At 39.7% G+C, this 17,322-nt stretch overlaps 1 protein-coding gene across 1 annotated transcript in view; it reads right to left on the bottom strand.

Moving 5' to 3' along the window:
- ADAM28 (ADAM metallopeptidase domain 28) overlaps window positions 1–17,116 on the bottom strand; it is an 87,911-nt gene extending 70,795 nt beyond the window's left edge. Inside the window, exon 1 of the mRNA XM_014533083.1 lies at window positions 16,971–17,116. Within this exon, the coding sequence (XP_014388569.1) occupies window positions 16,971–17,116 (146 nt within the window). The remainder of the gene's footprint in view (window positions 1–16,970) is intronic.
- Between the last annotated feature and the right edge of the window lie 206 nt (window positions 17,117–17,322).

The following is a 17,322-nucleotide window of genomic DNA, read 5'->3' as shown; positions in this document are numbered from 1 at the left end:
AAGAGAGAGAGAGAGAGAGAGAGAGAGAGAGAGAGAGAGAGAGAGAAGAGAGAAACATTGATCAGTTGCCTCCCTCTGTACCGACTTGGGATGGAATCTGCAACCCAAGAATATGCCATGACAGAGAATGGAACCAGTGACCTTTCCGTGTATGGGAGGACATTGAACCACTCCTGCTAGACATGAATTTAATTTTAAATATAAGTTTGGTTGGAGTTGTCATGAAACAATTGAAAATATAAGAATAGTTTTTTTTGGCCCTAGCTTGTTAGGCTCAGTGGATAGAGTGTCGCCTGAGGAATGAAGGGTCCCGAGTTGAATTCTAGCCAAGGGCACATGCCTGGGTTGCGGGCTCGATCTCCAGTAAGGGTGTGCAGAAGGCGGCCAACATTGATGTTTCTATTTCTCTCTCCCTCTCCCTTCTTCTCTGAAATCAATGGAAATATATATAAAGAATACTTTTTTTTTTGTTTGGGGTTTTTTGGTTTTTGTTGTTGTGGTGGTTTTTTTCTTAATCCCTTCATTTTTCTCACCCAGCCTCACAAACCCTTCCCCTCTGACAGCTGTTGGTACACTGACAACAGTAAGGTGATTACCAGAGGACATGGGGGAGGAGGGTCAGAGGAGGTAGAAGAGGATATAGAGGAGATAAATGGTGGTGGAAGGAAACTTGACGTGTGGTGGTGAGCACACAATACAATATACAAATGCTGTATGGTAGAACTGTACACCTGAAACCTATATTTTATTAACCAATGTCATCCAATAAATTCAATAAAAAGGGAAAATATAAAAGTAAAGAATTAAAAAAGAAAATATAAGAATAGGACTCAAGAGAATAAATTTGAGAGCTATGTTCATATTAGAATTGGTAAGGATGGGTGATAATCTTAAGGGAGAAATTATAAAAGAAAAGATGACTGTGAAATGAATTTGGAGTAAAACTACTTGGAAGACAAGACAAAAAAAGGAATCAGTGAAAGGGTATGAGATGTAAGACAAGAATTAGAACAGTCATTGTCACAGAGGCCAAAAAAGGTGTTAGTGACATAAAGATTGGAATGGTGAACTAAGAGAAGTCACACAAAATGATATTTGAGGATGGAAGATAAAGAGAAATAAAGAGAGATTAAATATTGAAAGGGGGATGAGGAAATACTACTCACTTAAGAGAATTGGGATCCAGGAAAGATGGAGATGCGATAGTAATATAAGGTAGAAGCAGGATGAAGGAGAGTTTATATTAAGAGGGTGAGACCTGAATGTGAAGGCAACAAGTCAACAAATGAGAAGAGAGGAAAAAGGATGGGTAGAGAGAGTATAATGACTTAGCTGGTTTCATAGGAATGGGAGAATGTGGGTTATAGTCAAGATAATCTTTAGGAGATATTTTTGGCAACACAAAGAGACATAGGGGAGATGAAAATACAGAGAAACATACAGATAAAAGCAGAAAAGTGAAAGGGACTCCCAATGAATATACTACCTATCACAGGAGCTAAAATTGGGTGTAGATATATGAGAAAAGTGGAAAAGGGATGAAACAGTCATTTTAGATAATGCAACAGGGAGACCACAAAAGTTAAATTATTATGGAACAGAAATGAGGTACAGACTGACAATAAATATTTCAATGGGATCAACATTTTTGCAATACTTTCCACAGTGATGTTTGGCAGTGAAAACAAAGTTAGCAATGTGAATTTGCCTAGGTTAAACTTTGATAAGGTTGAATAGCGAAAGTGTATAGTATACTTTCCTATAAGTTAAACTAATTTTTGCTCTATAAAAACTGTAGGACAAGTAATATCATTTCTGTTTTACACAGTGATGTTGACAATTATCACATAAGTATTAACTGGATGAGCCAGAATTTCAACAGAATTTTTGATAGGCACCCTGACAGTGGCTGAGAGGTGTATGCAAGGAGAGGAGGAGGGAGAACTGCAAACTCAAGTAGCAGTAACAAATCGTGGTAGCAGGGGATTAGGAAGTTCACTCATATTAATCATTGGAGAAGAGAAAGCTATATGGGAAAAACTGGATGTGGATAACCACCGAGGTCCCCAGTATATTGATGGAAGCAGTATATTTGCCTGGAATCTGCCACCCAGTCAATGTTCCATTTTTGCTCAGTGCTGATCCTATCTAATAAAGAGGGAATATGCTAATTGACCCTCACACCACCACAAAAGATGGCGGCACCCACAGTCAATAAGGAGGGAATATGTTAATTGACTGCCCCACCCTCAAAGATGGTGGCATCCACATCCAATAAGGAGGGAATATGCAAATTGACTACCCCGCCCCCAAAGATTGCGGCACCCACAGCCAGAAGATGGTGGTGCCCAGTCCCCTCAGCCCCACTGGGGTGCCTGCCTTCAGAGTCCCCCAAGTCCTCTTAGCCCCCCAGCTGCCCAGGGCCAGCCCCAAGGTGCAGGCAAGCCTCAGATGGCAGCTGCCCAGCCGCCCAGGGCCACCCGAGGCTCAGGTAACCAGGGCTGCTGAGGCTTGTTTTTTTATTTCTTCAAATAGGTTTTCAATATCTTGCTGTCTCTCATCTTCTGGCACCCCTATTATTCTGATGTTGGTACGCTTGAAGCTGTCCCAGAGGCTCCTTACACTATCTTCGTATTTTCGGATTCTTTTTTCATTTTGCTTTTCCGGTTGGGTGTTTTTTGCTTCTTCGCATTTCAAATCTTTGACTTGATTCTTGCGCTCCTCTGGTCTGCTATTGGGTGTCTGTATAATATTCTTTATTTCAGTCCGTGTATGCTTAATTTCTAGTTGGTTCTTTATCATAGCATCGAGGGTCTCATTAGTTTTCGTGACTCTCTCCTCAAGTTTATTGACAGCTTCTAGCACATTTTTGCAAGCCCTCAAAATTGCGATTTTTAGCTCTATATCCTCCATTTCTGTCATGTTTTTTTGTCTCCGCATTTTTTATGCTTTCTTGGTGCACCCCCTAGTGGTCTTTGTGCGCAGTCTTGTTCTAGTTGAGCCTTGATTGTTGTAGTTAATACTAGAGGGATTTGACCACCAGGCCGACTGGCTGTGTGAATCAGCTGTGTCTGCCGCGGAAAACTTCTGTCCTCTGGGGAGGTGCTAATCTAGCCTTTGCCTGAGGCGATCTGGCAAATGGCTCTGCGCAGGGCTTGGGCGGGGCGGGCTCAACAGGGCGGGCGGGCGGAGGGAGCGGTTATGGCCCCTCTCAGTCCCGTTCCCAGAGGCTCTGCTTCTCAGAACCCCCGGAACCGCTGCAAACCTCGGAGGGAAAGCTGCCTTCCAACTGATGCCAGACACTCCCGCTTCTCCCGTTTGGGTCCGAGTCCCCAGCGATTCGCCCGTATCTGGAGCTCAGAGTCTGAGACTCCCCCCTGACCGAAAACGACAACCGCGCTCTCAGCCACCAGCCCGCTTTGCGCGCGCACCTCCGCACCTGAGTATTTTCCACACTGCGCCTCCTCTGAGCCTCGGTGTGCTGTTATTTTTCCTTCTAGTTGAAGAGTCTCTCCTCAGCCAGCCTTCCTGTGGTTCTGGGTGATGTCCGTTCCGTCTTTTAGTTGTATTTTTGAAGTGGTTGTTTGCGGCAGCAGTCTGCGGTGTTTACCTATGCCGCCATCTTGGTCTCTCCCAGAAAGAAACTTTCTCTTTTGCTCTTATAACTTAGCACATCACAAGTGTTTTAGGAGCTCTGGCCAGAGGTAAGAAAAAAGATAAAAATACATATTTCTCATTATATCAAAATCACAGTAAGCTAGAGAGATAACATACCCAGCTCAAGTGGGTTTTAATATAAGTGGAAAATAAATTTTTGTTGTAAAGGTATAAACCAGTGATGGCGAACCTTTTGAGCTCGATGTGTCAGCATTTTGAAAAACCCTAACTTAACTCTGGTGCTGTGTCACATATAGAAATTTTTTGATATTTGCAACCATAGTAAAACAAAGATTATATTTTTGATATTTATTTTATATATTTAAATGCCGTCTAACAAAGAAAAATCAACCAAAAAAATGAGTTTGTGTGTCACCTCTGACATGCGTGTCATAGGTTCGCCATCACTGGTAAAAACTAATACTATTCATCCAGTGCCAACATAACAGGCCTCCGGTTGTCTGCATCTAACCTGCCTTGCCACAAAGGTTATAATTTGATGAGTATTAATTACTGAATTGCTTTCTACAATTACAACCCAAGTCATTTCCTGTTCTCTTCATTCAAATTATTTTTGACGCCATCATTTCTGATTTCAATGTTTCTTATGCATGTATTAGAGCTTCTTTTAACAACCTCCTTCCATTTCTTTCTCCCTCCTCCCTCCCTTTTATGTGTGTGCAAGCACACATACATACACAGAAAATAATTACAAATATTTACATCTTGAAATTAGCCTACGTCTTTCAGAGGGTGAGAAAAGCTCAGATCATAAAAATTCTAGAGATGAAAAATATACTCTGCAATGAAGTATACAGGAGGCAGGACATATTAAATTGGACACTAAATGGAATTAAAACACAAACTTGAGCCCGGCCAATGTGGCTCAGTTGGTTTAGTATCATCCCATGCACCAAGAGGTCACTGGCTCAATTCCTGGTCAGGGTGAATGCCCGGGTTGTGGTCTTGATCCCCAATGGAGGGCTTGCAGGAAGCAGCCCATAGATGTTTCTCTCTCTTATCAATGTTTCTATCTCTTTCTCCCTCTCCCTTCCTCTTTCTATAAAATCAATAAAAACCTATTTTTTTTAAAAACACAAACTTAAAAAATTCTCCTGAATTCAAAAGAAAAGTGTATGCACAGGAAAAAAAAGGGGGGGGGCGGGGGAGAAGGGGCAAAGAACTTACCTGTTTGATGTAATAGGAATATAGTAACAAATTTCCATGAATGTAGTAAAAATAGGCAGAAGTATTTATAATAGTTGTAAATTGAGACATAAATATTCATTACTGAAAGCTTCATTAAAATGTAAAATAGCAAGATAATGAAATATTACAAAAATATTTAAACAACATTATAGAAGACATGGAATATATACAATGGTATGACATTTGCATTGCATTATTAAATTAAAAAGAAAACAATAAAATAGTATTATGTGATCCAAATTTTATTTAAAAATATATGTTATATATTCTAAGAACTACAACATTTTTAATAGTGGTTCATTACAGATAGATGGACATTTGAGAAACTCGTTTTCCTTACTTTTTTTTGTTGTTTCAAAACATTATCTATGATAAGCTGGTATTCTATTTTTAGTTAAAATCATGTGGATCTTTCTTTCTTTCTTTCTTTCTTTCTTTGGGGGGGTGTATTTTGAGTGAAGCAACATAAATAAATGTGAAATTACTTTCTGAAGATTCTGAGTGGGAAAGCCAAGTTATCATACTTGAGACTTGTTCTCAGGATATTTAGGTGAGTTACAAATAGTTGGAAAATATCACCTCAGTAGTTGTCAGAATATTAAGTGAGAGATTTATGGTTGCAATTGGCTCTAAAGGCAGAATGTACTCGAGTGATTGGCTATAATTCAGACTATTACTGAATAACCCTGGAAATGCATAGCTTCTTACTTTCCAAATGCGTATAGAATATTACCCATTTGGAAATAGAAGCAGACACCTATATTCTATGGGAAAAGAGCCCACAATCATGGTAAGTTAAAGAAATTCAGAATAATTGGCCACAATCACAGGCTCTGCTAATGCCCCTAGGCCCCTCATACCAGTCACATTCATCTGGAGGCTTCTAAACCCTGAAAAACTTAGCAACAGGTTTATCCTATAATTACTTAAACCCATCATCTGACATCCCACTAATTTGCCATAGTCTTTTTGAATGTTTGGCTCCAGGGCAAACAAACTTAACTGTATTATAACTTCATCACAATTCTGAAAAGTTGAAGTTCTAGGACGAACATTGATTTTCTTCCTTCCAAAGTTCAATCCAAAACAGGGCCATTCCATGAAGACTATTTTTAGCCAGAATTATAATTTAACACCTTTAAAAATGGTTTGAACAATTAAAATTAGGGATTATTAAAAACTGTAGGCCCAGTGCACAAAATTCATGCAGTGGTGGTGGTGGGGATCCCTCAGCCCGGCCTGCACCCTTTCCAATCTGGGACCCCTCAGACATCCCTCTCACAATCCGGGACCACTGTCTCCTAACCACTCACCTGCCTGTAACCCCTCTGCCTGCCTGCCTAATGCCCCTAACGGCCTCTACCTGCCTGCCTGCCTGCCTGATTGCCTCTAACTGCTCTCTCCCCTGCCGGCCTGATTGCCCCAAACTGCTCTCCCCTACTGGCCTGATCACCCCTAACCGCCTCAGCCTTGGCCCCTGCCACTATGGCTTTGTCCAGAAGGACTTCTGGAAGACATCCAGTCTACCTGGTCTAATTAGCATATTAGCCTTTTATTACTATAGATCAGAAGGGACCTTGGAAATATTACTTTTAAGTCATATAGTATTATAATAATTAATTACTTAATAACAGGAAAGTGCAATAAACAAAACAATAAGCAAAGGTGTTTAAATTTTTAAAGGAAACCATGAATGGAAGTAGACGTACTATATTGAAATTAGGAGGCAAGATATTTTTTAAATAGTGAAGTCCCATTATATATAACTATCCCAGTTCCCCCAAAAGTTGTACTACAAAGATAATAGCTTTAAAATCTCTTGCAGGAAGTGGTGAGATGAGCCACACCACTCAGGAGAGGCAATTCAGTACAATAAACACACATGCCAATTGTTAGAGGCTTCCCTGGCTTGGAAATCACTCCTTCTTTATGTAGCAAATTTTATGGAAAAAAAATATATGATATGTGGCAAGTTGAGAAGATTAATCACTTATCTTTTGTACTACTAGAATAAGCCAAGGTAAACACAGTGAGGCCCAGTCTAAATTGATGGGACCTGTACATTAGGTCAGCACTGTGTGTAAAGCCAGAAACACAGGCAATGAGGTCCTGGCCCCAGATTGGAGTACAGAAGGGCAATGGGTACAAATTAGGCTGGGCAAACTATACTTAATATACTTGATATTGTGTCACAGACCCTGTACCCTATCTGCAGATATGACAAGACCCATTAGTGTTGTCATGCCTGCAAGCCAGCTGTTCACCAGAAACCCCCAAAGCCCACTTTCATAAACCTGACTGGTCATTAGAATCACCTGGGATGCTTTTCAAGAATACAGATTCTTGGATCCCAACCTGGATGATTTTCACTGAGAGGTCTGTGGTGGGGCCAGGGCATCTATATTTTATAAATTCCTACAGGGGATGTGATGACCAGCCGGGTGTGACAGCACACTGCCTTAAGCTATTCCACTCCAAATTTGTTCTTTAGGTGTAAATATTTATGGTTTCCTCTCTCCTAATGTCTGGCAGACCTCCATAGGCACACATTTTCCTGGCAGACTCCATTTTCAGCTCTGCCTTTCAAACCTTGGGCCAATCCAGAAATGTAATTATTACCTTCTCTCTTATACTGGCACATAAGGCCAGACAGGACTCTGCTGTTGTTTTCCGCTGAGCAGAAGCAGTCACTAAATGAATAACATAGAAAGTTAGGCCAAGAAACAAAACAAAACTGCAGTCATGAACCATACGAAGAGTAGATGAAATGCCAGGTAGAAAAGCAAGAACAAATAAGTCATATCCACCTGAGAGGAGAGGCAAAGCATCCAGTACTCAGACCAGCATAAATAGGAGTTCGGCATGGACTGAAGATTTTATATATATACTAGAAGCCCAATGCACAAAATTCTGCAAGGGGCTCAGCCCTCACAGCCCCGGTTGCCTCAGCCAGCCCTTGCAGCCCCGGCTTCATCGGGAAGGTCGTCCGGATGGTCATCTGGAAGGATGTCTGAATGGTCATTTTGTTCTTGGGTCTAATTAGCATATTAGCTCTTTAATATATACATATATTCCATTATCTTGCTATTTTACATTTTAACTAAATTTTCAATAATGAATATTTATGTCTCAATTTATAACTATTATAAATACTTCTGCAGTGAATAAATGCCTATTTTTTACTACATTCATGGAAATTTCTTATTATGTTCATATTACATCAAATAGGTAAGTTCTTTGTCTCCCCCCTCCCCTTTTTTTTTCTGTGCATACACCTTTCTTTTGAATTCAGGAGAATTTTTCACTCATAGTACATGACCCTCTCTCAAGAAGTACATTTCTCCAAGTGTGAATCCTATTCAGAAATTCTTGAGTGGCAGAGCAAGAAGAAAGTGTTCATCTGAATGCCCACATTTTTTTTATAAAATGGCTTAAAGGAAGCAGTGGCATTTCAAATCCTTTCAAAATCTAACCCCAGTGATTTATCTATAATAATGAAAGTGTCATATGCTAATTAGACCAGACAGCCGAACGACCTTCCAGACGTCATTCCAGACATCCTTCTAGATCAGCGGTTCTCAACCTGTGGGTCGAGACCCCTTTGGCGGTCGAACGACCCTTTCACAGGGGTCTCCTAAGACCATCCTGCATATCAGATATTTACATTACGATTCATAACAGTAGCAACATTACAGTTATGAAGTAGCAACGAAAATAATTTTATGGTTGGGTCCCAACATGAGGAACTGTATTTAAAGGGCCAGAAGGTTGAGAACCACTGTTCTAGATGAAGCCGTGGCAGCAGGGGCTGAGGTAGAGTGGTTAGGGACGATGAGGCAGACAGACAGAGTGGTTAGGGGCGAGCAGGCAGGCAGGAAGAGGGGTTAGGGGCAATCAGGCAGGCAGGCAGAGTGGTTAGGGGTGACCAGGTGAATGGTTAGGAGCCAACGGTTCCGGATTGCAAGAGGGATGTCCAACTGCCAGTTGATCCCTGTGAGATTGGGCCTAAACTGGCAGTTGGACATTCCCCAAGGGGTCCCAGATTACAAGAGGGTGCAGGCCAGGCTGAAGGAGCCCCTCCCCCCCATGCACAAATTTCGTGCACTGGGCCTCTAGTAGATTTATATTTCTTTATTTTCCTGGTTACTCAGCAGATAAATGTTCACACACACACACATACACACACACACACACACACACACTACACACACACCTACCTTCTGAAGGACACATATCTTACAGAATGTAGGGGGGAAAAACACCCTAAAATGTGAGAAAAGTATTTTTCTCTCTCATCATCTGCAATGATGCTCTTGAGCAGAGGTGGATAATTCTTTGTTGTTGGGGCTGCTGTGTGCATTGTAGACAGTTTAACAGCCCTCTTGTCTCTAATTACCAGATGCAATACACCCTTCTCTATTTGTGGCCATAAGTGACATCAAACATTGACAGGGAAAAACTGTCCTGACCAAAAACCAGCTCTCTAAGTGCAGGACCCTATCTTACTACTATGAACAGCAATTTCAGTTATTTTTCTTCATACCCTAGTTTTCAAATTTTCCCTTCTTAGGCTTGAGGATAACAAGAAATAAATGTAACAGTGAACAAGAAGTCTTTTATTGGGCATTCTCTTAACTACATAAAGGCACATTAAAACTATTGACATTATCACTTTTTAGGACTGGAGTGGATTCTCAGACAAAGGACATCCTCCTTCTGGGTCTGTCTGGGGGCAAGATGGTTGGTGGTAGTTTCATTCCTCCAATTACATGATGTTCCTTTGGAGGAGAATATAATCTTTGAAAATGAGCATATCAAGTTGACAGAGCTTTGGGAACACCAGAATGAAGTGGATAGAGAACTTTCTGGGAGAGATATTTTAGTGCCAAACCCTATTAGAGCTCAGGTAGATGAGGCACCAGTGTCTAGTTAAGTCATACCTACCTGAGCTGACTTTCGGGTAGTTCATGAGAGAAAGGCAAATTAATTCTCTGCTGGCTGCTTTACCTCTGCTATCTCAGTCCCTCAGGAATTAAGCAGTTTCAGACCCATTATTTTTAATGTTGAAGAACCTTTGACTCAGAAAACCTATAATGTGGCTGGGCCACATGGTGAGTAAATGTCGCAGCCAGGAAGTAATATCAGATGTGATTCCTGATAAAGGTCTTCATACTACAGGAAAACTAGATTATTATGAATCTTACCCAAAACATTCCAATTCAAAGAGAGGAGGCAAACTCTGAGTAAATATGAGAAAATAATAATTGACAAAATAGTAAGTTGAGGAAGCCTAAAAATACGGGCATAGTCAAGGGGGTATAATTTCCTGACTGCCACCCAGTACTATTTCCCTCTTCTGCCTTTTGGCTGGAGAATCCTCCTGCCACCATTCTTCAGCACTGGGCTTGGTGAGGATCAGCTCCTTCTCAGCTATAGGAATAGCCCCTGGTTGACTTAAAGCCAATCAGCAAATCCTACCTGTATGGTTTGTTTGAGATAGTCATAATATCCTATTCAGGCCAAAAAAAGAGATAAATCCCATGGATTTTCTTGGGATCTTCCATTTGTACTTCCAGAAGAGAATCTCTCTTTATCCTTAGATGATACGGTGCTGTGTTTGGAGTCTGGAACCACAACAGCCATTTGGCCACCAGGAAGTAATATATCAGCGCTATCTCGGGGTGAGGGGAGTGGGAGAAGAGCAAGGGCATGTGGATCCTGAGAAGGATGTCAGCACTGAAGAAGGCAGGGTAAAGAGAGAGAAAAAGGATTCTCGATAATGTGATTTGAGTGTACAGATGAAGTCTCTTCTGAAATCAGACCCATATTTGTACTTTTACTCAGAAATCAACAAATTCCTCTAACGTATAAAGCCAGGTAGGCTGGATTTTCTGTCACTGGTGATCAAAAGGACCTGACTTTTATGAAGGGTGTGTGTCAGTGTTGGGTGAAGAGAAATTCTTTATATTTCTAATTCCTGAAAGACAACTTGAGGAATTTTATTCAAAACTATAAGAAGGAGAGATTGTCTTCAAGTTCCCAGCCGTCAGATTAAATGCGGCTCAAAGTTTCAGTGCCTAATTCATCTTCTTTCTAAAATGTATTTTCTGGATTCCATTCATTATTTTTCTATTGAGGTAAAATGAGCAAAGTAGAGAAGAAAGAACAGTAAACTTGAAGTCAAACTAATCAGATATAAATTCTTATACTGATTTGGTTCTCCTGTAGTTACTTAATCTAATTGTCACCTGAATTATTTATAAAATATGTAAAATTCACAGAGTAATGCCTGTTTTACCTATTCATAAAGACTGCAGTAAATAGTAAATATAGGAAAATCCTTTTGAAAGGAGCTTTTAGGGGTGAAATAGCCAGGTTTAGGAAATTTTAAAAATTAAGGGGTCCATGGAAAAAACACAGGGCTACAGAGTTGCAAAAGGTACATTTCCATAAGAAAAGAGAGCAGCAGAATTTACATTTCCATAAGACAAGGGAGCAGCAGAAGTTACATTTCCATAAGATAAGGGAGCTGGGAGTAGCAAAAGGTACACATTTACAAAATAAAGGGAAGGAAGAAGAAAGCCCAGAGGGAATAGGGAAACAATACAGAAGGAGGGGAGGAGAGCCTCACGTCCCTTGTGAGGTTCAGACCTTTGAGCTCAGGAGTCGCTATAGTGACCAAATATGAAAGAGATAGTAACCAGTCAAAGGGAGTATCAAGACACACAGATCTGCAGTCCTTAAAAACCATGAAAAAAGGGACTCAGTGGGACTCTCCCCCCTCCCCACATGGGAGTCTGTGCTGTGAGATTCTTTCCCCCTCCCCCCGCCCATGTAGGAGTCTGTACTTGTTCTTCAATAAGTTTCCACCTTTGCTATACAGTGGGGCTTTGACTTACGAGTTTAATTCGTTCTGAGACCGAGCTCGTTAACTCGCTCGAGCTCGTTAACTCGCTCGTTAACTCAAATTACTCTGTCAATTCAATGCAAAAAAACAGCTGAAAGACAGCTGGTATCTTAAAAAACTTGTTAGTCGGGACACTCGTAAGTCAAGGCCCCACTGTACCACCTTTCATCAGTGGTTCATTTTTCCACTCCACCTGAAAAGAGCCCGGGAGACCATCCTGCCAGTCCAAAATTGCCCTATCACCTTGATATTTGGTAATAAAATGCAAGGCAGGTATGTAAGAAGTTTCAAAATGATAATGAGAAACAACTTGGTTCAAAACCTTAGGCAAACAAAAGTAACTTTCAAAATATTGGATTTCCGCGGACAGTACTAGATACAGAAAACTTCATTGAAAAACAATATCTGATTAAAATTATCCAATCCATTGATAGGTAAGATCATTTTTGGAGTAATTATTAGTGAGTCCTTTATTCTTCCAACTGTGTGAACAATGGCACTGCCATAAGGGTCACAAAGAGAGGTAAAATATTCTCACCACGAGCATATATGAGATTTCTCTGTAGTGTCTTTACAACTTTCCTATAAACCTGTAATTATTTTAAAATAAAAAGATTTTTAATTTTTTCAGCTAGTTCTATTATGTTTTGGGTGATTAAAACAATTATCTTCTATATAAGAGGAAAATTAAATTTGAGGAATGATGATAAATATAAATTTTAAAATGTAAATGTAAGAATATGTATATTCTTACTAGAGATTCATGACACAGCTACAGAAACAGGTAGAAGATAAGGCAATTTGAGCTGAAGTAGGAGGTAACACAAAATGCAATGCGAGCATTTTTGAATATACTGTTCATTCAGCAATATTTTTCCACTAAAAAAGGATTCAAAGCTCTTTTTAAAATATCATGTTGAGAATCCAGTTGGGATGGTTAAGGAAGGAAAGTGACTTTGCTTCATTAGCACCAGCTGTGAAATGCATTCCTGAATTACAATTAGGAAGTAAGTCAGGCCATTACCAGCCACTGGGAGGCCAACAAGCTGCTTGTGCTTATGTAGAACAGCTAACTACCGCAACAGTCACGTCTTCAGTGTCCTTCCCTATATATTGCTGCCACCTAGTGATCAAACATTTCTACAAGACAACAAGACAAGGCAGATTTAAGCACTCCCAAAGTGTTCACTAGTTTTAAATTTGTATGAGCATAGTAAGTGCTCAGTAAGAATATGGGAAATAAAGGTTATTGAATTAACTGCTTCATACTTGTCAAAAATCTGGGTTCTACAGAAGATTGATTTCAGAGAGAGGAACGGAAAGAGAGAGAGAGAGAGAGAGAGAGAGAGAGAGAGAGAGAGAAGCAGTTAAACCCTGTTCCTTATAAAGCTTGCAACCTATTAATTCATAAAATTGAAAACAGTACGATGTGAGTGGGATGAGAAGTCTTATGCTCCTGCTCTTAGTTTAGTTAATTTGATATCAATACAGCTTTCAATAATTACCACCTGGAGGATATCTTCATTGTGGCAGGCTTTGTGCTTTAAATAAATTATATTTATAATCCTCACACTATGCTTTTAAGAAAGACATTATTATTGTTATACACTTAACTATGACAAAACTGAATATCAGTGAAGTTATAGAACTTGCTCAATATTACACAGTTAGTGAATGATATGGGCAGAATGTGAACTCAGCTAACTCCAAATTTGGTATATTTTAGACAAGACTGCACTAATAAGATGAGAATAATTTTTAAAACTATACAGAGTTTACAAATCCACATGAATGTTATTGCCCTCAAAATATTCACTATTGAAAGTTGTCTGCTTTACTTATTCTAAAAATATTCTTCCACTGACTCAGATAATGTCTTGGAATATTTTTTTGGAATTGACTTTAGAACCAGTTTAGGAAGAAAACTTGCCTTATTTACAAATTATAGGATTAGTGATTTGGCAACACCTATTAAAGCTTATAAAAATAAAATTGCTGTTTTTAAAAACCCATGTCAGGACCTGTACTGAAATGACGGAAGTTGTTTTGAGAAGGCTAAAAGGCTAATTCCAATGTAACCCTGATATTTGGGGGGTTAGCAATCTGAATCTGTGCCAGCAATCTAATGTACATTCTGGATAACCTATAATTAAGTCACTGTCCCTTTCTCCACAAACTGGTCTTGCGAGACCTGTTACCTAAATGCTCACATTTTACAGAGGCCGTAAAGAATGATCAGCACACAGCCCCTGGAGGGGTAATCAGCGCTGGCGCCAGGGCAGGCCCTTAGGTATGGTCTCAAGACCCCAACACCTGGGGCATTTTGCAAAGCCAGCAAAAGGTCTGGAAGTATAATCCGTATTTGGGGGACAAAGACACCAAAAGGGTAGAAAGGAAAAGCTCCCACTATATTTCTTTGCTCAGATTTTGGAGGCGACTCTTCTGAGACCGCCGACGTAATAAAGCTGTGTAACTCCATTTCTCTAAGTGTTGCTTGGGTTTCTTCGGTCTTCTACAACAGTTTAAGATAGCATACTGGCCTGGCCAGTGTTTCTCAGTGGTTGAGCATCAATCTATTACCCAGAAAATCATGGTTCAATTCTTAATCAGGCACATGCCCAGCTTGTGGGCTCAATCTCCAGTAGGGGGCATGCAGGAGGCAGCTGATGGATCGATGATTCTCTCTCATCATTGATGTTTCTATCTCTCTCCCTCTCCCTTCCTCTCTCTGAAATCAATAAAAACATATATTTTTTAAAAAGATTGCACGCATGGTCAAATTTAACTTTTTCAAAACTCTGACAATCAACTAAAAGCTCATAACAATCCAAAAAGAAATTGTTCAAGAGAAGGGCTGAATCTCAGTAAGAACCTTGATCTTTATAACATTTTAGTTTGCCCAAATTACATGTCCATGCCTCAGTTTTATGGTAGCTTTGAAATCCAACAGCTTCTCAATTTTATGGTAGCAGTAAAAACTAACAGTCTAACAGCCGTGGGCAAACTACAGCCCGCGGGCCGGATCCGGCCCGTTTGAAATGAATAAAACTAAAAAAAAAAAAAGACCGTACCCTTTTATGTAATGATGTTTACTTTGAATTTATATTAGTTCACACAAACACTCCATCCATGCTTTTGTTCCGGCCCTCCGGTCCAGTTTAAGAACCCATTGTGGCCCTCAAGTCAAAAAGTTTGCCCACCCCTGGCAGCTAGCTATTGGATGAGGCAAAACAGATTAGGAGTTCCCCCAAAGACTGATATATAGATATACATTATACACAAATAACAAGCTTTCAGAGGAAGATTTTTTAAAAACTACTATTTATAATTGCATCAAAAAGAATAAAATATTTAGGAATAAATTTAACTAAGGAGGTGAAAAACCTGTACTCTGAAAACTTTAAGACATTGGGAAAAATTGAAGATGACATAAAAAATAAATGTAAAGATATACCATGCTCATGGATTGAAAGAATTAATATTGTTAAACTTTTAACACTACCCAAAATAATCTACAAATTTAATGCAGTTCCCATCAAAATACCAATTGCATTTTCTCAGTGCTAGAATAAAGAATCTTAAAATATATGAACCACAAAAACCCTAAATACCCAAAGCAATTTTGAGAAAGAAGAATAGAGCTGGAGGTATCATGTTTCCTGGTTTCAAACTATACTACAAAGCTATAGTAATGAAAACAGTATAATACTTACATAAATACAAACACATAGAATAGATAGCCCAGAAGTAAACCTATTCCTATATGGTCAATTAATCTGTGACATAAAAAGGCAACAATATAGAATGGATAAAAATCTCTTTAATAAATGGTTTTGGGAAAACTGGACAGCTACATGCAAAAGAATGAAATTGAACTACTATCTTATGCCATATACAAAAATAAATTAAAAGTGGATTAAATAGTTTAATATAAGACCTGAAACCACAAAACTTCTAGAAGTAAAGCTCTTTGACATCAGCCTTAGCAATTTTTGTTTGACCAGTCTCGTTAGGACAACAAAAGAAAAAATAAACAAATTGCATTAGAGCAACCAGAACGCCTTTTTTGAAAAAAGGAGAAAACCATCAAGAAATTGAAAAAACAACATCCTAAATGGGAAAAGATATCATCATATCGATGATAAGCAATTAATATACAAAATACATATATAAAGAACTTACACAACTAAATATCAAAAAAACTCAAGAACCCATTTTTTTAAATGAAAAGAGAGGTCTTGAACAGACATTTTTCAAAGAAGACATGCAGATGGCACATGAAAAGTTGCTCACATCACTAATCATCAGAGAAATGCAGTCATAACCACAATGAAATATCACCTTACATGTGTTAAAATGGCTATTATCAAAAAGACCCAAAATAATCAAGTGTTGGTAAGAATGTGGAAAAAAGGGACCCCTCATACATTGTTACTGGGAACATAAGTGGTACAGCCAGTATGGAAAACAGTATGAAGTTTCCCCAAAAAACTGAAAATAGAACTACCATATAACTCATCAATTCCACTTCTGGGTATATATCCAAAGGCAACAAAAACACTATTTTAAAGAGATACATGCATCCCTGTGTTCATTGCAGTGTTATTTACAATAGAGGAGATATAGAAGCAGCCTAAGTATTCATTGATAGATGAATAGGTGAGATGAAGTGGTATACATATATGGACAATGGAATATTATTCAGCCAAAAAAAAAAAAAAGAATGAAACATTGCTATTCATGACAATATGAATGGATCTAGAGGGTATTATACTTTGTGAGATAAGTCAGGCAGAGAAAGACAAATACTGTATAATTTCATTTATATGTAGAATCTAAAAAAAACAAAATAAACAAGATAGAAACAAACTTAGAAACACAGGGAAGAAAACTGGTAGCAGAGAGGGGAGGGATTGGGGGGTGGGGAACTAGGTGAAGGGGATTAAGGGATACAAACTTTCAGTTATAAAATAAGTAAGTCATGGGGCTATAATGGATAGCAGAGGTAATATAGTCAGTAATCTTATCTAGCAAAAGAGTAATATGCAAATTAACCATCACTCCATCACAAAGATGGCGGCGCCCATAGCCACAAGATGGCGGTGCCCAGTCCCTTCAGCCCCACCGCTGGAGTGTTTGGGCCTGTCGGCCTGGCCAGGGGTTGTGGGGACCAAGCAGAGAGGCAGGATTCGCCCACTCTGGTAGCGAATCAAGCCTCGCTGCTCTGCCGCCTCTGAAGTGTCTGCGGCCAGCAGCGCCTGCTTGGCCGTCGCCGTGGTAACCCGTGAGCAGGCAAGCGTGCCCACAGGCAGAACCCAGCGGGGCCTGCTTGGCCATCGCCATGGTGTGGAGCAGGCAGGCCCCGCAGAGAGATGAGAACTACGGGGAGCGGGCCCAAGCCATCAGTAGGACATCCCCTGAGGGCTCTCGGATTGGAGAGGGTGCAGGTCAGGCTGAGGGACCCCCCCCCCATGCAAGAATTTTGTGCACTGGGCCTCTAGTGAATGTATAATTCCCATATATTCTCTTATTAGTTCCAGGTGTTCATC

The sequence above is a fragment of the Myotis brandtii genome, unplaced genomic scaffold (assembly GCF_000412655.1).
Source record: "Myotis brandtii unplaced genomic scaffold, ASM41265v1 scaffold94, whole genome shotgun sequence".
Classification (NCBI taxonomy): Eukaryota; Metazoa; Chordata; class Mammalia; order Chiroptera; family Vespertilionidae; genus Myotis; species Myotis brandtii.
Note: the sequence above shows the minus strand (reverse complement) of the source record. Positions and strands in the feature narration are given on the sequence as shown.